Below are 27,289 nucleotides of genomic sequence, written 5' to 3'. Positions count from 1 at the left end.
TCCAGGGGATCTTCCCGAGCCAGGGGTCAAACCTGGGTGTCCTGCACTGCAGGCAGATTCTTTACTGACTGAGCTACCAGGGAAGCCTAACACTTAGCTGTAAATCTTTATACAACCATCACCATTTTTCACATTTTGCAAAATTGATAATCTCTCATGGTGATTTTTTTTCCGCTCTTCTATAATATACAAGGAAACACTTAGAAACCGATAAAGGAGCTTTAGTTAGCACTTACTGTGTGCTAGAACATTATGCTGTCTTGTTTACATTTAAGTCTTTACATAAACTTAGACCTTTTCTAATTAAAAAAAATGTCCTTAGGCTATGCCTTCATTAATTTCTGGATATGATTTCATTTGTGATTAATTATGTTAACGTCCTCATCTTCTTCACTACATTTTAATACTTTAGTTTGTACGCATATGGATTACCTATGTATCTGCTTTAGTCTCTGACCCTGTGACTTGCACATAGTTTAGAAAGGAAAAGTTGCATGTGCTTTACATAGCTCCACTTGTCCTCTATAACTAGCTGTTTTATAAAGGTACTGTGTGGGCATTCCTTAATTTTGAAATTGGACCTACCATTTACTGTGGAATATATGTGTTTGTGTATACAAACATGTATATGTAGATAAAATCATACTGACACGTAATTTTGCCTTTAGCCAGCACATTGTGAAAACTTTCCAAAATATACTAAAAACTTTTATTTTGAGAATTCAGAGATTAATTCTTAGGAAGACTTAATACTTGAGGGTTTTTGGTTTGCTCTTGCTTTGCTTTTGAATCTTTTTACCTTTTTTTTTTAATCTTAGGTTCAACTAGGCCATAGAAGTTCTTGAAAAATTTATGAAGATGAAATGATGTCTTCAGTATACATTAGATTGTTAATACCGGTTAACTATAGTCATGCTTTGTTTGATAGTAACTTATGTTTAATTTTTATTTACATATGATAGTTTTCTATAGCAGATATTTACAATAAGTTCTCAATATTTTGGGAATAAAACATTTATATACATATTACGGTTTTATGTGCTCCGTTGGGTACTTTCATCAGATAGCTGAGTAACTGAATAGTTTAGAAAAGGCCAAAATAACTTCAAGCTGGGCTAAGCCTTTGTTTTTTGTTTTTGTTTTAACAAAAAAATCCCACCCCATTGCTGTGACTCTGGTACCCTCAAACAATTAAGAACTAAGATTATTAAGGTATACCAGAGGCCAGTTAGTACTGTCTCTGCCTCTTTACCTTGTTCTTTATGGTCTGCAGTAAGCCTGTGAGGTTAGTAGAAATTTGTATACTTTTAACTGTTACATGCAATTTCATTAAGTTTCTACTCCTATCCTTTCATTCTCCTTGTTGCTGTACTTTGCAGACAGTTTAGACCATGGATACTTGGAATGACCCTTGGTCTTAATATTTGTGAAAACAATCACCAGGAACAACTGCAACTATGTGCAGTTGGCTTCTAGTGAGATAAATTAGACCTCTAAACATACATGCTATTTTTGGCTAAAAATGAGAATTTATGGTATTATTTTTTTAAACTTTTTAAAAATAAAAACATGACTTAAATGTTTTCAGGTTCGCCGTGTCTCCTTTGCAGATCCTATATACCAAGCAGGATTGGCAGATGACATTGATAGGCGATGCCCTATTGTTAGGTGCCATTCTTCAAATAGTTCTTTCATGGTAAAAAGTGTTAAAACTTCACCTACTGTGCAATCTAAGGTAAGCTGTAGGCTTTAAAAAACACATATGCAAACACAGAATTGCATAGAGCAATTTGTCTTAATATTAACTTTTTAAGAAACAAAACGTACTTCATTTGGATATATTTTTCTTTTGTCTGCTTACTTGGTAAGCAGACATGAAGAGAAGAGGTGGTAAGAGGCATTGATGAGCCAAGCAAGTAGTTGATTCAGTAGTATTGTTATTACATTTTACATTTTCTGAAAATTGTAAAATATGACTGCAGTCTGTCAGTTGTGAAAATAAACTTGTAAAATTATAGTTACCTAGGGTTCTGAGTTTTTTTTCTCCTTTCTTCTGTCTAGCATAATACCACTTCAGCCAAAGGATTTCTGTCCCCAGGATCACGTAGCTCTAAATTTAAGAGCTCAAAGAAGTGTTTAGTAAGAAGTGCTTTAGTTTTCATGCAACTTTATATTTTCATGTTCAGTTAGGTGACCTCTGTTTAACAGCTTTTGAAATTTATTCTAAGATTGCAGAAATGTCTAAGGAATCTGTGCCATGCCCAACAGAAAGTGTTTACCCTGCTTTGGTGAACTGTGTAGCACCAGTTGACATCATTTTACCTCAGATTACATCCAACATGTGGTAAGTGGTTATTTATCTTGGTCTATACCTAGAGATGCCACTTTGTTAACAGGGATGTTTAAATGATCAGGCTTCTCATGTTTAGAATTGATTTATCCATACTTTCATACATTTTATTTTAGAAGTAAATGAAAATACAGCTGGGAAAATGATTGAGATAGGGCAGTAATAGAAGTATTGAACAGTTAATCTTGCTTGAGCCAGGCATATAAATCAGATTCAAATTTTGTTTTAAATGCACGATATCTATCCTCTGTGGGATAGGTGTGTCTATGTAAATTTTGTTATGATTGAGCTTAAATCAGGAAAATCAATTGGATAGGCCCTTACAAATAGAAAATATAAAACTTTGTGACATTTTTCCTGTTTCTCTTATCTCTTTAGGGCAAGAGGACTGGGACAGCTCATTAGAGCCAAGAATATAAAAACAATTGGCGATTTGAGTACCCTTACAGCATCTGAAATAAAAACTCTTCCTATCCGTTCTCCAAAAGTGTCTAACGTGAAAAAGGCTCTCAGAATATATCATGAGCAACAGGTAATGCCATAGATGTTAAATTGTGTATGAGTAAGTGATCAAACAGTACAACTCCAGAAGTTTGCATGTCAAGTATTCTTGCTTTAAAAGCTCATTTTGTATGATGCCTTAACTTCCTTTCCCCTGCAGTCAAGAGTAACTTAAAAGGTTGATTTATAATTCCACAGAGAAGTTTATTTATTTTGTACTGTTATTGTGTATTACACCTCTTTATTCTTTGAATTCTACTTTTCTAGCTCATCTTTTATGTCTACCAAATAAGTGATTGGTTTCCTGGCTGCTGTTTCTAAAACCTAGATGTTCAAATCTAAACATTTACCCCCCCAAAATCTTGCAGATTTGTGGTTAACAGTATTTTGATTTTGATATCCAAAGCAGTTGTGATCAAATTTTTTTTTAACTTGTTCTTCAACTTTTAACACACAAACATTTCAGGTTATGGACATTTCTTAAGATTCTTACGAAAACCGAGGTTCTTTTCCCTCTAAAAATACGTATAGAAAACTTTGTAAATCGTTTCTAAAGAATTTACAAACTCTTCTGAAACCCATTCAGAAACCTTTTATGTATTCATCAGTAGGCAAAACTGTGAATATATAAAAAATGGAGTATGTTAAGAGTAAAAATGGTGTTCTATTAGAATTTCTGAGATCGGAGTTTGCAGGCTACTGAAGACTTCAGTATTCTTAAAAGTCCTTGATTTATTATTAGTTTTGTTTGATTTTTTAAAACGTTTAACCAGTTCAACAAAAACAACTATTAGTGATTTGCATTTTTGTAAGATGAAGAGTTGAAACTGCTTTACCTGAGGTACAGCCACATACCATAAAATTCGCCCACCCAAAGCACACAAGTGGTTTTTTAGTACAGTCACAAAGTACCACAGCCTTCACCAAGACCTAATTTTAGAACATTTTTTATTCTTTTAAAAAATGAAACAACCTCTCTACTCATTCATCAGTCACTGCACTTCCACCCCCAAGGCAACTATTAATTTTGTCTCTCCTATTGTGGACATTTCTTAAAAGGTCGGTTCTTATAACCTGTATATAGACTTTTGTGACTGGTTTCTTTAACTGAACACAGTGTTTTCAAGGTTCACAAGTATTAGTACTTCATTCCTCTTTATAAATAATAGGTTGGTGCAAAAGTAATTGTGGTTTCAGACCTTGAATTCTAAATCATTATATTAATAACTAGGTTCAAACACATCTTTATTAATCAAAATAGGAACCATTATAGTCAACACATTTTTCCCGGTGAGAAATGTTTGTTTATTCCTGTAGTGTAAAAAATCTATCCTTTGAGAATCCATGAACCTCTTGAAAATAGTTTCTGCCTACTGCTGGTTGTGGAATTGTTCTCCCTGCAAAGAAGTTGTCGATGCTTGAAGAAGTGGTAGTTGGTTGGCGATGGGTCAGGTGAATGTGGCAGATGAGGCAAAATTTTGTAGCCCAAGTTGTTCAACTTTTGAAGTGTTGGTTGTGCAACATGTAGTTAGATGTTACTGTGGAGAAGAATTGGAGTCATTCTGTTGACCAATGTCAGCTGCAGGGGTTGCAGTTTTCGGTATATCTCATTGATTTGCTAAGCATACTTGTCAGTTGTAATGGTTTCGCTGGGATTCAGAAAGCTATAGTGGATCAAATGGGCTGCAGACCACCAAACAGTGATCATGACCTTTTTTTGGTACAATTTTGTCTTTGGGAAGTGCTTTGGAGCTTCTCAGCCCAGCCACTGAGCTGGTCATTGCTGGTTGTACAAAATCCACTTTTCATTGCATGTTACAATCTGAGAAATGGTTTGTTGTATAATAAGAGACGACAGCACTTAAAAATGATGATTTTTTTGATTTGCAGTCAGCTCATGAGGCACCCACTTACCAAGCCTTTTCACCTTTCCAATTTACCTCAAACACAAAACAACTGTAGAATGGTCAACGTTGAGTACTTGGGCAACTTCTCTTGTAGTTGTAAGAGGATCAGCTTCGATGATAACCTCTCAGTTGGTCTTTGTCAACTTGCAATGGTCAGCCACTATACTTCTCATCTTCAAGGCTCTTGTCTCCTTTGCAAAACTTCTTAAACTACCACTGCACTGTACGTTCATGAGCAGTTCCCGGGCCACATGCGTTGTTGATGTTGCGAGTTGACTGCTCTTTTTGTGACTCATTTTGAACTCAAATAAGAAAATTGCTCACACTTGTTTTTTGTGTAATATCATTTCCATAGTCTTAATAAATATAAATATCAAGTAATAAGTCATTAGCAAAGAAAAAAGTGAGAAATGCTCATTAAAATGATGTATAACATAACCACCTTTATTTTAGAATGTATTTCAGTATCTAATGATGAATTTCAACAGTGTGAAAAACTAGAATTACGTTTTGCACCAACCTAGTAATACCTCATTCTGTGACTACAGCATTTTGGTTATCCATTCATCACTTGTTGAACATTTGGGTTGTTTACACCCTTTTCTATTACAAATATGCTGTTACGTACATTCATATACAAGTTTTTGTGTGGACATGTTTTTTATTTTTCTTGGATATATCTGTAACAGAATCTAATTGCTGGGTCATATGGGAACTCTGGCTTCCCTGGTGGCTCAGCGGTAAAGAATGTGACTGCCAAATGCAGGAGATGCCGGTTAGATAGATCCCTGAGTCAGGAAGATCCACTGGAGAAGGACAGAGCAACCCACTCTAGTTTTCTTGCTTGGGAAATTCCATGAATAGAGGAATCTGGGCTGCAGTCCATGGAGTGGCCAAAAGAGTCAGTTGTTTATAGAGACTAAACAACCCCCAGTGATTTTAAGCAGCTAAGTAAAACCCCTTAATTTTATTCTCCAGATTACAAATCTTGCAGGTAGTATCCCTTTACATTTTTATAAACCTAAGTTGTGGGGATGGTTAAAAAGTTGATGGACAGGTGTTGAGGAAGGGGAAATTTAAGTTTGATAAATTTTAAGTCATTGAATTCAGGGGTCTTTGTTTTTGGATGAAATTATCAGTCCATGGGGTTGCAAAGAGTTGGACATGATCTAATGACTAAACAGAAGTAACTTTACCAATCTGAAATTAGCATTTTCTCAATCAGCAATCAATAAGCCCTGTTCCCAGACCTTTGGAAATTGTGTTCTTTTTTGAAAAAGAAGTCCATATATTTAAGCTTGAAAATGTCTGCCTTAGACTTGCTTTTCCCATGTTCTCAAACCTGGGGAATAAAATGTAATTTTTCTTGGCTACCATGGCTATATTTCTGGACAAATTCATTAAGAAATAATGTGAAAAAAAAATAATAATATGAATGCCTTAACCATCTCTTTGAAAAAACACTACATAGTTATATTTTTGTGTTAGTAGAACCGTGGGTTCTTAACAATATTAGCTAGGCTGTAAAACATAGTATGTCAGATTCTTTTCCAGTATTAGTGGTTTTATTATTATTAGTCCTGTTAAAAATAACTCAGTTTGTCACTTTTGTTTTTATTTTTACTTATCTTAATGCATAAATCAAGGTGAAGTCTCGTGGACTAGAAGAGATTCCAGTTTTTGATATTTCTGAAAAAACAATAAATGGAATGGAAAATAAATCTATCTCTCCTGATGAAGAAAGACTTGCCTCAGGTATATTTTAACAAAACGGGATAGTTTTATAAGATTGGTTGACATTATTGAAGAAATATTTTGTTACTCTGCTTTTAGTTCTAATTTGAGCATGCTCTGTGAATTTTTTTGTGTGATAGTTGTCAAATACATGAAAAAATAACTGATGACTTCAAATATATCCAGTTGCTTTTTCTCTTATTGGCAGCTTTTATTCTATTAAGATCTAAAATGAGGATATAAACTAAACATTGCGATCCAGTTATGTTATGTTCATGAAAATGAAGTAGTCAGGATTTCTTTAGTGGCACAGAATAAGCTATGGTAATTTTTCTGTAGCCTCACTCTCTTGATCTTGAGCAGGAGCTACCTCAGCGTGCACTCTTAATTTGAAACCTAAGCACTTAAATTTTTTATTAACTTAGAAGGAGATGCAAGTTAAGATGTATCTGGAATAGATTTTAATTGTGCTATTTTCTTTTATTTCCTTTAGATTTAATTGATCCTGTTACTTTAGAAGCTCCGTTATCTAAAAATCTTGTTGCACAGATTAGTGCACTTGCTCTTCAACTAGATTCAGAAGATCTCCATAATTATTCAGGGAGCCAGCTGTTTGAAATGCATGAGAAACTTGGTAGCATGGCAAACTGTATAATTAAAAATCTGCAGTCACGTTGGAGGTCACCAGCCCATGAAAATTCTTTTTAGTGTTTTAAGAGAAAATTGAAATTTTAAAAATCACTGGATTTGTTGACTCATAAAGTAAGTTCTGAAATATAGCACAAGTTTGGACTGAATGTTTGCAAAGTTGGTAACTTCAAATGCTAAAGAGCAATAGCTTATTAAGTCAGTTAAATTTTGTGAGTGAGAGCAATCTTTCCTATATAACATATTTTCTTGGCTGCTATGCATAGTTTTTCCAGAACTTAAAGTAGTTTACTGAAATGTGAAAGAAGAAACTACAAGCAAAAGCATAAATTTTGTTTTACGTACTCATGCATATTTTAATGAAACATTTTATGTAATATACTTGTTCTAAGAAAAACTGAAAATTTTTATTTGAAGTTTTTGCTTAACTGATGTTTATACTTTTCTTTTCTTTTTTTTTAATTTGTTTGTTGTGCTTGAGATTTAAGAAATTTGTTCTTGGTAAAACACCTCAAATGAGAGGCAAAAGAATTTTTTGGAATGTTTTTCACAGACATCAGCTTCATTTGGACAGCTTTCAAGAAAAATAATCAAAAGTTTCAACTTTGGGAGTTAAATAGTAAAGCAGAATTTAGTGATTCCATTCATTTGCATTAGCAAATACTTGTGCAGCAGCATTTGCCTGTGAAAATATACTCTTATGAGATATATACTATTCATTTAAAAATGCACGACTGTTTGTACATTATGTATAGATTAAGTCTTTAATTTATAAATTTCAGTCTTTGTTAGTTGCATGAGTGTTTCTGTAGCCTCTTGTGAATACCTTTGTTTAATAGAAACATAATTTTGTATATATTGAATACTGAGATATCAGTATGGATAATAGAAGTGCTTCGTGGGATTGCTGCAGATATTTGTAGGATTCTGTATCTACAAATAAAACAACAAATAGTTTTGTACTTAGTTAATAGTTAAACATGAGTTTATTTTCTAAATAAGCAGAACAAGTACTAGAAATGAGAAAGTGTTACATGACAACCTTGCTATTCATTCCCATAACCTTTTTTTTTTTCCTTTTGGTTTGAAAGAGGGGATCAGCCACTAGAAATAGTGCCTCATTATATTTCTTTTCAATGGGGAGTTAGCTTGAGTATTTTCATTATAACTTGGATCATAAGAAGCCTAGAGCTTATCTGCTCTTTCCACCTATACCTAAAGCAAACTTGGGAGAAATCTGAAAACTGTTCTTTAAAATATGTAAAATGTTTTATTGAGTTTAAAAAAATAGGGTGTATGTTATTAAAACATTTCTAATTTTACCAACTGGTATTAGTGCCGGCCTTTCCCATATTTGTTACATCTTTTTAACAAATATCTCACTTGTATTTTCTAAATAGAATGAGTAATCTCAGTTTTAGGCTTAATTCAGAAGTCACCCCTACTTGAAAAGGCACATATTCTTTAGCAGCTTACGGAAAGTTTAATCCTTGTGTCTTGGTTAGCTTTATATCCAGAAGGGGACTGCCACCCAGTCACGATAAAAGTTGGTTTCTTTTTCATAATCTGTTATCATTACATTGTAAATATATTGGGGTCTAAGTTTGATATTTATATGCTGAGGATGGATGGTTTTAAAAGAAAATCTGGGACCATTGAACCTGAAGGACTGTGGCTTGAATTTAAACACTTAGAATTTTGGTTTAATTTGTTTGTCATTTATTCCCCAAGTACTATTTGAGTAAATAGGCACGTTTTGATTGAACAGGTGTTAGTAGAAGGGATATGTATGTATGTTGAGAGGAACCATAATTAACTAATTTCCTGACCTCATATCTTAATATTTGTGTGAGCTAAACTTAACTTGCTGGTGGACTGAAGTTCTTGGGAAGGTGAACAGTATGGCAGAACATGTGACCAAAATGAATACCATTTACTTAAATCACAAGTTTGATGCAAGTGCAGATACTAATTTTAGAACATCCTGGTTTAACAAGGATATATTCTAAAATATTTAAAAAACAATTTGCTAAATCTTCAGTTGTTGATATAGTTATGTGTATATTTAGAGTCTTTTATTTTCAATATTCTTGCCTTAAAACTTTCTGCAGATTTTTTTTCCTGAATGTTTCTGGAAGAGCAAAAAGCATTAATATTCCATGATCAGCTCTAGTGTGTGTCTTTTTACCATTAAAGTTTTTTCAAATAATTTCTAATGGTTAATAAAACATGACAAACATTACTAAGAACACTCAAATGTCATTTTTTTTTTATTTTATGCATTTATAAAGAATATAGTTGCATGCAGAACCATAGTATAATTTTTCATGTTCAAAAATGAATTTCCAGTATTTCAGTGAGCACATAATTAAAGATGCTTTGCAGTTGAACAAGTTTGAAAGCCATTGTTGAATAGTGGAGAGCTTTTGCTCTAGTTTCCTTGTCGGTTATAGGATGATTTAGGTGAATAATGTAGTCAAAAATAAGATTTGAATATGAATTTTCCATGATTCTGTTCCTGTGCAGGTTGGTAGTAGTCAGGGGTGTTTTATATTTAAGAATCATAAAAATGTCAAGAAAATTCAGTTGTGTTTTGACTAAAGGTGAGAGGGAAGGCAAGAAAATTGGGAAAATTGGAAAAATGGGAGGGATATGTGGAAAATATACAAGTAGAGTTTTGTTTTGATTTTTAAAGAGATGAGTAGTTAAAAGTGAGTGCTGTTTTAAAGGCAGGCTTAGTTGAAATTTAACAAAAGATGGGAAAACTTAACTCATTTTTTTTAATGCCATTCCTTCCGACTTTGACTTTATAATCCACTAAGAAAAGCCTAGTTTCTATCTAGTATTCTTCATAACTGATTTTCTGGGAGATTATTTGTGAGCCAGGGTTAGAGGTCCAAAAAAAAAAACAGTTGTTAATGTTGTTAGGCTAGGGCTTGAGTCAGGGGAGTTAGCTGCCTGCTCATTATTACAACACATGTCCATTTTATCCCTAAGCCATTAGAAAGGTCTTATACATTGTATACAAACATTAGAGTGAAGTCCTGACTTTTCATACAGTGCTTCTCAAACCTGCATTTATTTGTTAAAATGCAGATTCTGATACAGTAGGTATGTGATGAGAGCCTAATAGTTCATTTCTAAGAATCCCAGTGTGATCCATACAAATGCTGATGTCTGTGTACTACATTTGTGGTCATAGGTCTAAGAGATTTCAAGATCCAAATTAGCTTTTGATAACCCAGGCAGATTTATATCCTTAAAATTATTGCCACAAAATATAACAATTAGTCTCTCTTTAAGAAACTTTTTCAGATGTCTGAATTGAGGATTCCGACTGGTCTTGAAGGCTTCATATTAAAGTTAAAAAATTTAAATAAAATTGTTAAAGGTAGGATTTTGCCTAATATGGGGCCTTTTAATATAAAAGTAAGTATTTTATGTTACCAAGAAGCTGATTAAGCAGTTCGGGCAATGTGGAGTCTTAGGAGTATATATGAATTATGTTCTGACTTTTTTTGTTGTTAAAGGTAAATTTTCGTAATACTAGAGATGAATTTAGTCTCTAAATCTTGCCTTCTAGGTTATAGGACTTCATTATTTTATTAATAAACATTGAAAATAGGCTATCCCTGACAAGGGTTAATTTGGCAGTGAAGTTAGCAGTGCTGTAATAAGTCACTTCTGACAAGTGTGCCTTGATACTCAGTTTACTGAAGACCTGGTGAGTGCTGTGACAGTATGTGATTGAAACTTCCTATTTTGTTGTAAAATGGAGTTGAAAGAGTTGAGTAGTCTGATGTTCAAAAATGAGGGGTTTTTTGGGCATTCTTTTAAGATGATATTTTCCTTCATGTTTATTAAAAGTAAATAATTTTATTGTAAGAACTGCCCTCATCTAAAGCACTTAATTAAGGAAATGTCAGAAGTAATGGCTTTTAAAAACTGATTATCAAAATTTATTGATTGTTCAATCTGTAAAACACATCTGGTCTTTGTGGTTTTTCATGGCCCAGTTAATAGTGTCTATTATATGCCAGGTTTTGTATATTGCTCTTTGAAAGTTCCATTAAAATCTAAGTCATTTTGATTTGAAGATCTGTAAATTAGATCTGTAGTCTAATACAATTATGAGTGTTCATTTAGTTCTTGGAATGGAATGTTAAATTTTACAGTGTGATCTTTACCATTTTTTTTTTTCTTTCTGTGCCAAGCCTTTCACCAAAGAGCAGTTAAAACTAAGTGCCAAGCTGTAAATGCTTACTCCCCTGAAATATGCCATTAGAATAAAAGTTAACTTCTCCTTACCTGTGATTATAAAATTAAAGACAGTATTTTAAATTGATGTCACATGGAAGAAAAGAATCTCCGTAGCTTTTGGTTTTCTACTTGTAATAGAGGGAACAATATCTTTATGCCACAGTGTACCATTTTATAATTGGATGAAACTAAGCTTACCAGCAAATGTACGTGTTGATTGAGATTGATGCATTAATAAATGATGAAGAGAAAGATCGATTGAAATAGCAATAAAGAATTAGACCATTACATAGAGAAACAGTTACCTTTATATTTTGAAAGTAGCTGACAGCCAGTGGTCCCTGAAGTTACTCTATATATAATACAGTATCATAATAGTTTATTAATCCCTTGGGTAATTATTTAGAAATATATTATTTAATACTCCACCTCCCATCAGTAAATAATTCCAACAAAAGACTGACTTCTTAAATGGATGAACTGCATACAAGTAGAAAGCTTACTTTCAAAATAGTGTCATGGAACTGAAAATGGAATGTAGAATAATAGCTGTTTTGATACTTAATTGAATAATTAACAGGTGTCTGAAGAATTTTTTATTTTTATGGAATGGAAATTTTCTAGAAAAATGGAAGTTGATTTTGATAATAGGAAACAAGACAGCAGTCTTAGCCTGCCACTTCTTTTTACATTTAAGGAACTAAGAATGAATTTTACGTTTTCTAAATGGTTGAAAAGGAAATATTTTGTGACAAATTAAAATGCATAAAATTGTTTTGTTGGTAAATAAGGTTTTTTTGGGACACAGTCATGCTTATTTACATGTTTGGCTGCTTTCCTGCTATCGTGGCAGAATTGAGTAGTCTAAAGACTGGGTGGCCTGTAGTAACGAACATAATTACATATTTACTACTCGCTGACCCTTAAATTGTGCCAGTCCTTGACATATGCAGTAGTTTTGTTCATATATGGCATGTTGTCAGTTTGGTTACTTCTAGCTGGCAGAATAGGGTTTTTTATTTAATTTCTATACCCATCATTTAGATTTTATCTTATAAAATGAGTTGCCTTGTTTTCATTTATGTCTTACTGTTGCTCAAATATGCATATACTAGAAGATACTAGTATTTTTTAGGTATACCTTTTTCTCCTTCTTAAATTCTTAAAACATTATTATGTGTTTGCCATGGATATTAAGGGAAGTGATATGTGAAGGAAAGGCATCTGGCACTAATAGGTTAAATCACACCTGTAAAACAAATTGGGGGTGAGGGGTGGGAGTTTGCTTTCTGTGTTGGTGAGTAATTGATTACTTTCAATCTTAAACACTACCTCTTGTGGATAGACTTGACTAATATGCACTTAGAAGAGGACTGAAAGAAGCCAAATCAGTCATTTATTAGCCCTATAATAATTTTGTTTTCATCACTTGATAAATTCTAAGAGAGCTTAGTTTTACATTCAGAAAGTGTTTATATTTGATAAGTCGAATGATTTAAGTTGAAACTTCACAGAAGTATGTGTTCATTCCTTGATTACCTGTACTAGTAGATGGGAAATAAGGGTACAGTCCGTTTTGTTTAATGTTTATACAATGTTTGAAGCAGGTACACCTAGACTAAAGTTGTATTTTCAGGTTCATTATGACTGGTTGAAGGAGAGAGACTCTGTGTCTGATCCACAGTAAAACTTTCATGATCTATTGAGAGTTGACTGTTGTCAGTTGCCAATCGAAACTGGATATTGGAACATTTTTAAAGAAATGCACTTTAATCTGAAATAAAATTTAAAAAGAAAAAAGTAAATTCTGGTACTTGTTTTTCTTTGGTGTTTGGGTTTTTAATTTTTTTTTGTTTGTTTCAGTGAGGCCTCCTGAAATTAATTAAATGGTTCAGACACCAGCCAAAAAATGAGTATTGTATTCCACCATGACCATATGTACCATTCATATTCTTGCCCTCTTTTATGGCCTGTTTCTAACCAGAGAGGATCTCTGTGTTATTCATAGTTTCAAAGGTTCCACACACTTCTAAAGTCATACTTTAAAAGAAATTGAAGGATAGTTGATTTATAATATTGTGCTACTTTCAGGTATACAGCAAGGTGGTTCAGTTTTATATTTATATATTTTATTTCAGATTATTTCCATTATAGATTACAAGATACTGAATATTGTTCCCTGTGTTACACAGTAAATCTTTGTTGCTTATCTGTTTTACGTATAGTAGTGTTTAATCCATTAATCCTATACTTATAGTTTATCCCCCTTCCTCCCTTCCCTCTCTGGTAACCATAAGTTTGTGTTCTATGCCTATGAGTCTCTTTTTATAGAGATTAATTTGTATTTTATAGATTCTGCATGCAAGACAATATTTGACTTACTTTGTGTGATATTTCCTAGGTCCATCCATGTTTCAAATGACAATATTACATTCTTTATTATGGCTGAGTAATATTGTATGTGATTTTTATGTATATATATATACACATATATATATTTACACACTACCTAATTGTAGGTTTGATTTGGCATTTCTCTAATACTTAGTAATTTTGAGCATCTTTTCATGTGCCTGTTGGCTACATGTATGTCTTTGGAGAAATGTTTTCCAGATCTTATGCCAGTTTTTTGATTGGGTGATTTGGTTTTTTTGGTATTGAGTTGCATGAACTGTTAGTATATTTTGGAACTTAAGCCCTCATATGTGGCATCATTTCCAAATATTTTCTCCCATTCCAAGTTTGCCTTTTCATTATATGATGGTTTTCCTTTGATGTGCAAAAGCTTATAGTTTGATTAGGTCCCGTTTGTTTTATTTTTGCTTTTATTTTGCTTAGAAGACTGTAAATTCATACTTTTAAGTAAGAAAAAAAAGTGTAAGACTTGGTGATGTTGAAAGATACTGTCAGTTTACTATGGCTTCTGTAAAAATCAAAAACTGAAAGGCTTAAATAATAGAAATTTATTGTCTTGGTTCTGTAGGCTAGAAGTCTGAGATAAGGTGTCAGCAAGGGTTGGTTCCATCTAAGGGCTATGAGGAAGGCTATTCCATGCCTCTCCTTTAGCTTCTTGTGGTTTGCTAGCAATTTTTGGCTTTCCATCACTCCAGTTTCTGCCTTCATTTTTACGTGTGCTCTTTGCTCTGTGTCTCCAGACACAAATTAAGGAGCTTAGGGAGAGCAGTATTACTACAGCAATAAAATAATGACAGATCTTTTGCCTTTTAAAAAAGATACTCAACACTGAAGCAACAAGCCGTTATTGGTTGGCACTCCACTCTGCCCATTTAATGCCTTTGCCACAAACTGCCAGCCTACTGGATCCAGATGAGGAAGATCCTTGAAGTTAGGATTGGATCCCACAGCTATTTCTAAAGCTTTATAAGCCAATCCATAGGGAAAGCTTGCTGAACAGTTTTGAGAAAGTCCTACAATTGTTCATATTTTTTTTTAATTGAAATACAGTTGATTTTCAGTGTTTTGTGTTTTTTTTCATTTATTTTTATTAATTGGAGGCTAATTACTTTACAATATTGTAGTGGTTTTTGCCATACATTGACATGAATCAGCCATGGATTTACATGTGTTCCCCATCCTGAACCCACCTCCCTCCCCATCCCATCCCTCTGGGTCGTCCCAGTGCACCAGCCCCGAGCACTTGTCTTCATGCATCCAACCTGGACTGGCGATCTGTTTCACACTTGATAATATACATGTTTCGATGCTGTTTTCTCAGATCATCCCACCCTCGCCTTCTCCCATAGAATCCAAAAGTCTTTTCTGTACATCTGTGTCTCATTTTCTGTCTTGTATATAGGGTTGTCGTTACCATCTTTCTAAATTCCATATATATGCGTTAGTATACTGTACTGGTGTTTATCTTTCTGGCTTACTTCACTCTGTATTACGGGCTCCAGTTTCATTCATCTCATTAGAACTGATTCAAAGGTATTCTTTTTAATGGCTGAGTAATATTCCATTGTATATATGTACCATAGCTTTCTTATCCATTCATCTGCAGATGGGCATCTAGATTGCTTCCATGTCCTGGCTATTATAAATAGTGCTGCGATGAACATTGGGGTGCATGTGTCTCTTTCAGTTCTGGTTTCCTCAGTGTGTATGCCCAGAAGTGGGATTGCTGGGTCATATGGCAGTTCTATTTCCAGTTTTTTAAGAAATCTCCACACTGTTCTCCATCGTGGCTGTACGAGTTTGCATTCCCACCAACAGTGTAAGAGGGTTCCCTTTTCTTCACACCCTCTGCAGCATTTATTGCTTGTAGACTTTTGGATAGCAGCCATTCTGACTGGCATGCAGTGGTACCTCATTGTGGTTTTGATTTGCATTTCTCCGATAATAAGTGATGTTGAGCATATTTTCATGTGTTTGTTAGCCATCTGTATGTCGTCTTTGGAGAAATGTCTGTTTAGATCTTTGGCCCATTTTTTGATTGGGTCATTTATTTTTCTTGAGCTGCAGGAGTTGCTTGTATATTTTTGAGATTAATCCTTTGTCTGTTTCTTCATTTGCTATTATTTTCTCCCATTCTGAAGACTGTCTTTTCATCTTGCTTATAGTTTCCATTGTTGTGCAAAAGCTTTTAAGTTTCACTAGGTCCCATTTGTTTATTTTTGCTTTTATTTCCAATATTCTGGGAGGTGGATCATAGAGGATCTTGCTGTGATTTATGTCGGAGAGTGTTTTGCCTATGTTCTCCTCTAGGAGTTTTATAGTTTCTGGTCTTAGATTTAGATCTTTAATCTGTTTTGAGTTTATTTTTGTGTATGGTGTTAGAAAGTGTTCTAGTTTCATTTTTTTTTTTTTTTGATGCAAATTTTTTTTTCCATTTATTTTTATTAGTTGGAGGCTAATTACTTTACAATATTGTAGTAAATATGGTAACAATAACCCTATATGCAAAATAGTCATTCTTTTACAAGTGGTTGGCCAGTTTTTCCAGCACCACTTGTTAAAGAGGTTGTCTTTTTTCCATTGTATATTCTCACCTCCTTTGTCAAAGATAAGGTGTCCATAGATACATGGATTTATCTCTGGGCTTTCTATTCTGTTCCATTGATCTATATTTCTGTCTTTGTGCCAGTACGATACTGTCTTGATGACTGTGGCTTTGTAGTAGAGCCTGAAGTCAGGCGGGTTGATTCCTCCAGTTCCATTCTTCTTTCTCAAGATTGCTTTGGCTGTTTGAGGTTTTTTGTATTTCCATACAAATTGTGAAATTATTTGTTCTAGTTCTGTGAAGAATACCATTGGTAGTTTGATAGGGATTGCATTGAATCTATAGATTGCTTTGGGTAGTATAGTCATTTTGACAATATTGTTTCTTCCCATCCATGAACATGGTATATTTCTCCATCTATTTGTGTCCTCTTTGATTTCTTTCATCAGTGTTTTATAGTTTTCTATGTATAGGTCTTTTGTTTCTTTAGGTAGATACACTCCTAAGTATTTTATTCTTTTTGCAATGGTGAATGGAATTGTTTCCTTAATTTCTCTTTCTGTTTGCTCATTGTTAGTGTATAGGAATGCAAGGGATTTCTGTGTGTTAATTTTATATCCTGCAACTTTACTATATTCATTGATTAGTAATTTTCTGGTAGAGTCTTTAGGGTTTTCTATGTAGAGGATCATGTCATCTGCAAACAGTGAGAGTTTCATTTCTTTTCCTATCTGGATTCCTTTTCTTTCTTTTTCTGCTCTGATTGCTGTGGCCAAAACTTCCAAAACTATGTTGAATAGTAGTGGTGAGAGTGGGCACCCTTGTTTTGTTCATGATTTTAGGAGAAATGCTCAATTTTTTACCATTGAGGGTGATGCTTGCTGTGGGTTTGTCATATATAGCTTTTATTATGTTGAGGTATGTTCCTTCTATTCCTGCTTTCTCGAGTTTTTATCATAAATGGATGTTGGATTTTGTCAAAGGCTTTTTCTGCATCTATTGAGATGATAATATGGTTTTCATCTTTCAATTTGTTAATGTGGTGTATTACATTGATTTACAGATATTAAAGAATCCTTGCATTCCTGGGATAAAGCCCACTTGGTTCTTGTGCATTTTTAAGTTTAGTTTTTGTAGTGAAGTCTAGCATAGATTTGCTTTGTTGAAGTTTTTATTTGTAGATCTTAAAACTATTAAAAAATAATGCTCATTCCATCAATGGTGTTTGTTGCAGAATTATAGATTTTATTACACACTAGTGTAACACCAGTTTATATTGACTATCAGCTTCATAACTTCAGAACTGGATTAGAAATAAAAGTATCAGCAGTCAGTAAGCAAGGAATAGGTGAGTATCTGCCATTTTTTAAAAATGTGTTTAACATGTTTAGAACTCTTGATTTAGAAAGGAAATACTGTTAAACATTTTAATAATGGAGAAAGACTCTTGGTTGATACAGCAATATTATAGCAATGCAGAAACTTTTTAAAATGTCTGTGCTGAAATCATTTTAAAACTCAAAAGAAAAATTTTTAATTATAAAAAAAAACCTATGTGTTTAATGTCTCAGGTTTTATGTGCAAGTCCAGAAAATAGAGGAAAGTCTAGTTTAATAATTGGATAGATTAATTGTACTAATATGTTTACTGGTGAAATACTCAGGTATGTGTAGAAACAAATGAAGGGATGGTACAACCATAAATCATAACAAAAACTATTAGGCAGTTTGAGAACTCAGAATAGTTGCGAGTCTAAACTGAAATACTAACAAGATTTGTAGGTCCTGTAGACAGGATTGATGCTTTGAAGTGTCTAAATAGCTTCAACATAGTTGGCTGGGAGCATGCCAGTCCTGCCAGTCCTCTGCACAGTGCCATACATCCAGCCTTCATCAATAGCTTGAACATTCACAATGGCATCTCCATCTTTGAAGGACACCTCATCTGCATCAGCAGCCATATAGTCATACATGGCACGGAAGATTTTCTGTCGGTAAGGACAAAAAAGGGAAATGTTAGATTTGCAACAATTAACCTAAGCAGCTAATTTTAAAGTCTCTTACGACACCAAAAATTTAAGTTGCACAAAACAGAATGTGCAACTACCACCAAAACTAAAAAGACGAACTAGGAGAAAATATTTGCAAATCTTATATCTAATAAGGATTTTATATATATATATCCCTGGTGACTCAGATGGTAAAGAATCTGTTAATGCAGGAGATTCGAGTTTGATCCCTGGGTCAGGAAGGTCCCCTGAAGAAAGAAAGGGCAACCCACTCCAGTATTCTTGCCTAGAGAATTCCATGGGCAGAGGAACCTGGTGGGCTACAGTCCATGGGGGTCACAGAGTCAGACTCGACTGACTGGCTACATACACACACACACACACACACACAAGCTATTCAGATCCTTTGCTGAGGATCTGAATTGTCAAAAGGAGATATACCAAGAGCTAACAAGCACATGAAAATACTCGACATTAGTCACCAGGAAAATGTAAAGCTACAATGTGATACCACTACACACTGGAATGATAATTGAAAACAGGTATTGGGGAGGATGTGGAAAAATTGAAATCTTTTATAAACTGCTGATGGAAATGTAAAATGGTGCAGTTTGGAAAACAGTTTTGGAAATTTCTCCTATTTTAGATAGTTACCATGTGACCTAGCAATTCTAGGTATATACCTAAGAGGAATGAATGTATGTCCACACAACTTGTATACCCTTTTTCATAACAGCTAAAAACTGGGAACAGCCCAAATGCCCACCAACTGATGATGAAAATATTTTCATACAGTATAGTAATATTTGCTAATAAAAAGGAATTAGTACTGATAAATGATACATGGATAAACCTAAAAACATAAAGCCAGTCACAGAAGGCCACATATTACATGATTTCATTTATATGAAATGTCCCAAATAGGCAAACACATAGAAATCATCAGTGGTTATACTAATGTTTTATTAGAGAAAAAGAATTTGAAAAATCAGCAATAGTGCATATTTCTCTCACTTTGAGAATTTGGGAGCATACCAGAAATAAGATTTTCTGGAAAGCTAATCTAAACAATGGTGAAAACAAAAAATACAGTATGGTGAGAAAGGAAAATGGGGTGTTGCTAATCAACAGCATAAAGTTTCAGTTAAGCAAGATGAATGAATGCTAGAGATCTGCTGTTCTAGAGACAACTCAACCTTGAATCTATAGTAAATGTACACTGAAAAATAAGAGGGTAGGTAGATCTCAGGTTAAAGTGTTCTCACAACGAAATTTTTACAAACTGTTAACAGTTTAGAGATACAAATAAAATTTGAAAGTGCCCAAATTTTTCTTCATAGGAGCAGCCACTGGTTAATTATTTGGCATGAGACCTACATATTTTTCCCTAGCATTTTGAAACACACACATTGACATTCAAGGATAGCCCCCCCCCCCACATAAGTGGAATACTATAAACAATACTTGTGCTTTACATTTGATATAGCTTGGAGGTCTGTCTGTATATAGATTTATTCTGCTGAAGAGAATTCCATATTTTAATAATAACCACAAGGTATTTAGCCATTTCTGTATTTCCAGACAGTTAACTATCATTCTGTATTCATCCACTAACCCCATAGTGTTTGTCTTCAGGTGTCTGTCTTTGGGCTGAAAGTATTAGGTCAAAGTTACCTGCCTTTTAAGTTTTCTTAAAAGTTTGCTACTATAATAGAATACTTTGTTATAATTTGTATATTTCTGGTTAGTAGTCATGGTGAACCTCTTTTCCTTGGCCATTTTTGTTTATTTTGTTGTAGATGGTTTAGGCATATGCTTCCAGGCCTCATTTTGAAGGGAAGAGGAATAATAATGTCAATGAATTTTGGATACTTCATGTGGTTTTAGATGTTAATCTTTTGTTATGATTTGTATGATTTCTCCCAGTTTGACATTTCTTTTTGTTATAGTCTTTTCCTTTACATTTCTAGATTTTGGAACTTGCCGAGGAAGATTTTCCCCCCTGCAATATTGTAAAAATAGTCTTTTTCTGTAGTATTTTACAATTTTGCTTTTTTTTCTCTGCTTATTTGTAACTCTTTTCGGGTCTGTTTTTGGACTTCACTTGTTTTAAAACCTATTCTCATGCTAAATTCATATTTAATTATAATAGCTTTCTAGCATATTTTACTCTTATAAGTCCTTTCCTATTGTCATTTTCAAAATCTGCTTCATCTTACATCTTTACTCTTTCAAATAAATTTTAGGATTAATGTATAAAATTTTTATAATTATTTTACTAGGATTTGGTTGGAATTGCCTTGAATTTATGGATTTATTTCTGGAGAAATGACTGCAAGATTCCCTTCCTGAACTATAATAGGTTTTAATACTTAGCAATCTTTCTGTCCTTTCGTAAAGATTTTCTTCATACAGATATTGTTCATTTCAATAGTAAAGAATTATGTTATAATATTATAATATTATGAAATGAGATCCAGGATTTTTTAAAAATATTTATTCATTTATTTGGCTGCACCAGGTCTTAGTTGCAGCATGTGGGATCTAGTTCCCTGACCAGGGATCAAAACCTGGGCCCCCTGCATTGGGAGCTCAGAGTCTTAACCACTGGGCCAGCAGGGAAGTCCCAAGAGATCCAGGGTTTTAAACTGAGTTTTAAGATAGTCTGGTGAATTGGTGAACATGATTTGACTTATCTCTTGTACATATAAGGGAAGATATAAGGTATGACTAGATTACATATGACATGTGCATACACAAATACTATGGAAGAATGATTCCAAACAACAGATGGTTTGCTTTAAGATGGTGGGTGGGTCTGATGAGCCCACAATGATTATTTTGCTTTAGTTTTTCTGTGTGTTTTGTGTGTGTCCATGTGTTTGTTTTAAATCACTGAATAATGCTCTTTAGTTACATGAGTTGTTAATGAAGGTTCTCTAATATTTATTACTGTTAACATTATACAAAATAGAAGTTTTGGTTTAAAAAAAAAGATCACACCTGTAACCATTATTTCATATATCAAAAAAGAAGGATGACTTGAGTAAATGATGGTTACTTACTCCAGCAGTGGATGGATGGGATGGGATGGAGGATACTGTTGTCTGCTGGGTAGCAACTGAGGATGATCGTTGCTGTGGGAGCTCTGTGGTTCTTGCATGTTTGTAACCTGAAAGGAAAGGGGAAAATAGCATTAGGAGAAAACCTAACTAGATAGTATTTACTCTGTGTTTAGCAATTGAGCAGCAGTGTCTTCCCCCCTAATTTAAAAAGAATGATTTCTAAGAAAGGAGGAATGAAAATGAAATAGCTAACTGTATGTACCTCTCCACAATTTTAGACTCTCATTAGAAGAAAAGGTTCAGACATTTTCCTGTTTCTACTCAAAGCATCTCTGACAGTAAAATCCAGTAAACTGGCTCCCATGGCTATGAAGGTCAGGGCCATCCACTTGTACCTGTTGAGGTTGCAGAGAAGAAGACACCCCCATCACTGTAGGTGGAGAGGTGGGCAGCTTCTGAATGCTCTGACTTCTCCTCACCACCACTGATGCTTAGCCCGCTGGCTGATCGAGACTGCTCCCGGCTCCGGCGCTGAGCTTGTGCTGAAGGAGGTAAGATCCATCAGAGAGGGGACAGAAATGAAATTTTCCTAGCAATAATCCCTAATGGTAATTGAATCTCAGTTGGTTTTTTTCATTATCAAACAGTTTTTAGTAGATTTCCATGGATTAAACCCTCAAAACTCTATAATACAAGGTGGTCCTCGTTTTCCAGTTGAGAGTTTAATCACCCAAGGTCCCCTAACCAGTAAGTGGTATAGCCAGGCTTCCAATCCCTGAGTCTGTCCTTGACCACTGTTTCTTCCCTCTAGCCTGCTCATTTTCCTGGCTTACCAAAATGAACAGGTAGTAATGGTCACATTCAAATTCCACCTTCAACTTCTCCAGAAAGTTCCCCTGATTTCCAAATTTATTTAGATGCCCTCTCTGTTTCCACAATCTGTGTGAAGAACCTTTAAAACTGTTCATGTCAGGGTATAACTACTGATTTACTGGTCTCTAGAGGATAAATTCTTCAAGATTTACAGGCACTACGTATTAGTTACTTTTAACATGAATAAAGGGTATGAAGGCATGTGGCCTCTTGTTGAAAGACTATCTTCCTTGCCATAAGGGAGTTCAGAAAGTTGTTAAAGGTCAACCCCGTTTTTTCCCCTTTGCTTATGTATTTTATTTTATTGTCATTATTTCTGCAACAGAAAAATTTACTACCTATTTTTCTTTAGGAAAAAAAAATATATAATGGGGACCAAAGGGGACTTAACTTGAGGCAGTGAAACAATCTTTTCCTATCTTGAACTTGCCTAGAAAGTGAGCTTGGCCCACTAGTCAAGGAGATGTTTTTATGCTGAATGAGCAACTCAGGAAATTGAAAGCCCTGGAGGAGATGAACTTTGAGCCTAAACGGCCCTGGCGCTAGCCCACTAAATCGTGATGTTTATGTTGTAAGCCTTTTGCAGCATCACATACCATTAATCATGTGTAAGCTTCGGGACTGAATATTGTCTTCTGCTGGATCATAGTCAAAAACTGAGCCAGGATTGGTACGCCAGACACGTAAACCTGAAAGTGAGATTAAGGGTCAGCACAGATGTTCTCACACTCTGGTAATTTGGAGACCTAAACATGAACCTAAACAACCACAGGCAAATTGAATAATTTAAAGCTTATTTCCCCACCCACCCCCGCCAGATCCCAGTTACCTGTAATAGTTTCCTGATCCTGGTCATTCCGTTTCTGTTCCATTTCTACCACTTTCCTCTGAATACCCCGGTAGCTAATGTCACTGAAGTCCTGTGTGTTCTTCTTCACTCTCTCAGTGATGGGGTCCGTCACCACCGGTGTGAAGCAACCCTTGTGTTTCTCAAAGTCTTCATGATATTTCACCTGAAATTTCATGAATTCATTTGGTGAAAATAGGCTGGTGTGATCATTTACTTTTTCACTTGTTCCAACAGGCTGCCCACCCAATCTGAGGGATTCCTGACTCACCGTTGAGATGTGGCGCTGGGTCTCTCTCACCCGTCTCATCTCTGGCGTGTCCAAGACATAGGCAGCTTTGCCTTGGATTTGTTTCCGGAAGCTATCAGAATAAAGCACCTGACAGACGAGAAACCATGGATGAGGGCAAGTTATGGTACCATTCTAATTCTGAAGTCTCAAAAATCTTTCCAACAGATGGAAGTGAAGCATGAATCACCTAAAAATTCCCAGCAAGCCCATGACAGTACTGTGAGCAAGAGGGTAGATGGGCAAGGCTTGAATGAGATAAAGGATTTGTTTTGACTCTGAAAACATAGCTTTCATTTTCAAAGGAGATGGGGCAAAGTATAATTTTGAAAGGAAAGGAAAAAAAATCGTTCTTGAATTTGCTGGGAATTGTAGCACCAGTACATTGGATGGTATATGGCACTAAATGTGATACATTTGAAAGAACTATCCTTTAAAATAAGTGATCATTTTTTGAAGGGTTATGTCCAGATTTTATGAACCAGTGCGCTAATACAGAAATCAAAGTCTCAGACATGAAAAACCCAAAATATCAAAGTCAGAGTAAGGCATCCATTTCATAGTATTACCTGTTTCATAAAGCATCTTAAAGGATTGCTGAAGATAGAGAATGTTAGGAAGTCAATATGTTACAGTCAGTTATATAAGACTACCTCAGAGTAAAAGGGAAGAGAAGACATTGGCAATTAACTTGTTATGTCTTAGTACAATCATTTGGAATTTAAAAGCATAGTTGTGTTAATTTTAGTGTGAATTTTCAGTGGGATAAAAAATGCACATTTTTATGGTGTTAAAATGTTATTTTCAAGATGTTGCGTTTCTTTTTTCGTTTTAGTGTGTTTTTCAGTTGAATGAGAAAGACACTTTATGATGTTAAATTGTTATTTTCTAAGTTGTTGCACTACTCCTTTTTAGTCCTGGAGAATACCGAGCTAATGTTTTCTTGGTTGCGCTTAGCTCTCTCCATCTCTGGAGTGACTGGTGTCGGAGTTGCTTTTCTCATATTCTCTTTGTACAACACCTAGAGGAGCCAAGAGAGCACCAGATATCAGAGAGCAGAAACCCAATTCTGAAAACCACCATCTAGCTGTTGTTATGGCTCAATTATGTCACACTCTATAACACCTCACGAAGAGAAGCCATTAAAATGTTATGGTATAAAGCAAAAGGTGAAGAAAGAAATCAGTTTGAGCTGGCAGGGTTGGTATGGTTTTTAAGTGGGTAAAGAAGGATTTTAAAAGATAAAAGTTTGGAGGAAACTGAGAGGTAAATTAGTGGTATAACTATGTTTGCCAGGCTTGTTAAAGGTGTCACCGTCTCTTTTTCCCTCTCTCAAATACCGAGCTAAAGTTCTCTTGATTGCGTTTGACTCTTTCCATCTCAGGAGTAAAGGGTGTGGGGGTGGCTTTCCCCAGGTTCTCTTTGTATAATACCTGTGAGATACAAAGTTGGACCCGAAAGTCACTGGGAGGCAGTAGTCAGGCTATTCAATGTAATGCGATTTGGGGGAGAAAAACCCAGACTTTATCTACTACTATTAGTGAGAACAACTCAAGAAAAAGCTTTAAAAAACAGTTAATGGCAAAAGTCAATGTAGTATATCATTTAGGGGAGATTCTAAAAAAAATGGCATTTTGTTTGTTTTTAACCTGGGATGGAGTTAGGAGCAGGTCAAACGGCAGGGGTTACTTTGCAGAATGAAAAAGCACTTTTGTTTGTCAAGACAATACCGAGCTAATGTTCTCTTGATTGCGTTTGACTCTCTGCATCTCTGGAGTGACAGGGGTTGGGGTGCCTTTGCCCACATTTTCTTTGTACAAAACCTATGCGAGTCCAATGGATCCAAAAAGAAAAAAAGAATTACAGTTACAAAAGATTAAACAGAGCAGATCATTTGTTAGGAGGCTCAGGTTGCTAAACTATTTGGGCAGTAAGATTAGATGGAAAGAAACGTTTCCAAAGCAAGCTAATAATAGTTACAGCACATTGCCAGAGTAGAACCCTGTCCTGAAATCCTTGCAGCCTAAAAGACAGAACTGTAGTTTTTTGTGCCTAGTTCCAGGGCCCACATGGGAGACCGCCTTTACTCTACCACTAATCGATGCATGTCAAGCACCTGACAGATAATCTGTCAGGATTTAGGAGCAGGCACTTGAATAACACAGAAGGTGGAGGCTGCTCCCTAAATCGGAATGGGAGACTGGTCCCGTTTGCCACACACATCAGGGAAGTGTATCTGTGTTCTGTCTCTTGCTTTAATTCAGAACATCATCATACTTATCAATAAGTAAAAATGTTTTCAGCAATTACATCACTCATAGCGTTAGTCAGTAGGAAACAACAGTAATGCATTGTGATAAATTCCCAGCCTCCCTGTCACCAGTGTCATTCTTGATGTCACAGAAGATTGGAGCTATGGCATTCAAGAGGAAGAATTCTATCAAAGAACTGATTCTCAAAGTTGAGGTCCCTGGACAACAAGGTTAACATCACCTGAGACTTTGCTGGAATTGCAAAATGTCTGGCCCCATGCCAGATCTACAGAATAAGAGACTGAGACTTGGGGTCCCTGTAGTCCCGTGTTCCAGTATCAGAGGAACCTCTCTAGTATGTAAGGTAATGTCCCCACACAAACCCCAATCCACAGCAATCTCTTTACATCCCGGAACGCAGGCTTGCAACAAATAGCTTACTAAAATTAGCATTTAAAGACCATGATAGATAGAAGAACAGAAAGAACTAAAATTGGTAAAACAAAAAGTAGTTCAAATGACACTCCTTTTAAAGTAAATGGACAGTGATTTGGCAAAACCACTACTGGATCTTAATTTATGTCATTATGCCTGAAGGAGAGGATAGGGGTTATTTTTCCCGAGGTCTCTTTGTCCAAATCTGACGGGGTAAATTATAACCTAAAGTCAGCTGCAAAAAAATAAATAAATAAAATCGCAATTCTGATGTCCCAGAAAGAATCCTGTCATACCTACTACTCCACTCCCCACTTTTCACAAATACATAAAACAAAGAGACCTTAGGGGGGTAATGGATAGAGAGTTAAGTTTGGGGAGAGAGGAGCAAAGGATGACTTATTGGGAAATCTGTTACTTCCTGATATTAGAACTTTAAAATAAGGGATTAAAGCAACATTGTTATTTTGAGGTTAAGTCCAGGAGTAGCCCTAAAAGGAAGAAGGATAAATGCGATTAAGAAATTCACAAAATTTCAGTTATCTTTAAAAAGTAGGATTAATATGTATTATTTTAAATTACTAAAGAAGTAGTTTGGTTTTTTTTTTTGTCTTGCTGCAAGTACCGAGCTAATATTTTCTTGATTGTGTTTGATTCTCTCCATCTCTGGAGTGACAGGTAAAGGGGTTCCCTTGCCCATGTTTTCTTTGTATAACACCTGTATGATAAGAAAGCATCCAGAAAAACAACCGTAAGTAACATTTCATTTGTTGTGAGACTTTAAGGGTGAGTTCAACTTCCTTGTTATCAAATGACACAATAATCCAAGGAGCCAGGAGTTATATGCTGAGAAGATGCCACCAAAACCTTTAACGATAGCCATTCTTGGGATGAGGAGACTGACTTTATCTAGGATCTTTAGCTGCTGGGGAAAAGCTGTGGAGTTACCTTCCCAAATAATCACATGAGGATTTGAGACTGTTAGAATGTGGTTTTGTTGTTATCCAAGCAAACTAAAAGAAAAGAGGTTTTAAAAAATATTTTTAAATGCCAGATGGAATAGAAATCAGAATTAGAAAAAGAATCCATAGTAGTACCACAGAAATGAGAAATGAGAAATATTAGAAGCAAAGGAAGGGAAGTAGGTTTAAAAGGAGAAA

The 27,289-nt window shown here is 34.9% G+C and overlaps 2 protein-coding genes across 8 annotated transcripts in view; one reads left to right on the top strand and one right to left on the bottom strand.

The window, feature by feature from the left end:
* RIF1 (replication timing regulatory factor 1) overlaps positions 1-13,205 on the top strand; it is a 60,925-nt gene extending 47,720 nt beyond the window's left edge. For 4 of the 7 annotated variants that reach the window (XM_061135378.1, XM_061135379.1, XM_061135380.1 and 1 more), the window contains exons 31-36: positions 1,589-1,735; positions 2,062-2,139; positions 2,229-2,344; positions 2,729-2,882; positions 6,405-6,513; positions 6,986-13,205. In XM_061135378.1, the coding sequence (XP_060991361.1) occupies positions 1,589-1,735; positions 2,062-2,139; positions 2,229-2,344; positions 2,729-2,882; positions 6,405-6,513; positions 6,986-7,200 (819 nt within the window). In that variant the 3' untranslated portion in view covers positions 7,201-13,205. The remainder of the gene's footprint in view (positions 1-1,588; positions 1,736-2,061; positions 2,140-2,228; positions 2,345-2,728; positions 2,883-6,404; positions 6,514-6,985) is intronic. The other 3 variants (XM_061135383.1, XM_061135381.1, XM_061135384.1) reach the window with 3 other exon arrangements.
* Positions 13,206-17,442: 4,237 nt separating this feature from the next.
* The window catches only part of NEB (nebulin), a 216,959-nt gene continuing 207,112 nt past the window's right edge, over positions 17,443-27,289 (bottom strand). The window contains exons 162-171 of the mRNA XM_061135714.1: positions 26,755-26,847; positions 25,173-25,265; positions 24,783-24,875; positions 24,371-24,463; positions 23,425-23,532; positions 23,136-23,319; positions 22,903-22,995; positions 21,829-21,975; positions 21,434-21,540; positions 17,443-18,347 (exon numbers count right to left, since the gene is read on the bottom strand). Of these exons, the coding sequence (XP_060991697.1) occupies positions 18,174-18,347; positions 21,434-21,540; positions 21,829-21,975; positions 22,903-22,995; positions 23,136-23,319; positions 23,425-23,532; positions 24,371-24,463; positions 24,783-24,875; positions 25,173-25,265; positions 26,755-26,847 (1,185 nt within the window). The 3' untranslated portion in view covers positions 17,443-18,173. The remainder of the gene's footprint in view (positions 18,348-21,433; positions 21,541-21,828; positions 21,976-22,902; positions 22,996-23,135; positions 23,320-23,424; positions 23,533-24,370; positions 24,464-24,782; positions 24,876-25,172; positions 25,266-26,754; positions 26,848-27,289) is intronic.

This window comes from Dama dama, chromosome 33 (genome assembly GCF_033118175.1).
Source record: "Dama dama isolate Ldn47 chromosome 33, ASM3311817v1, whole genome shotgun sequence".
Taxonomy (NCBI): domain Eukaryota; kingdom Metazoa; phylum Chordata; class Mammalia; order Artiodactyla; family Cervidae; genus Dama; species Dama dama.
Note: the sequence above shows the minus strand (reverse complement) of the source record. Positions and strands in the feature narration are given on the sequence as shown.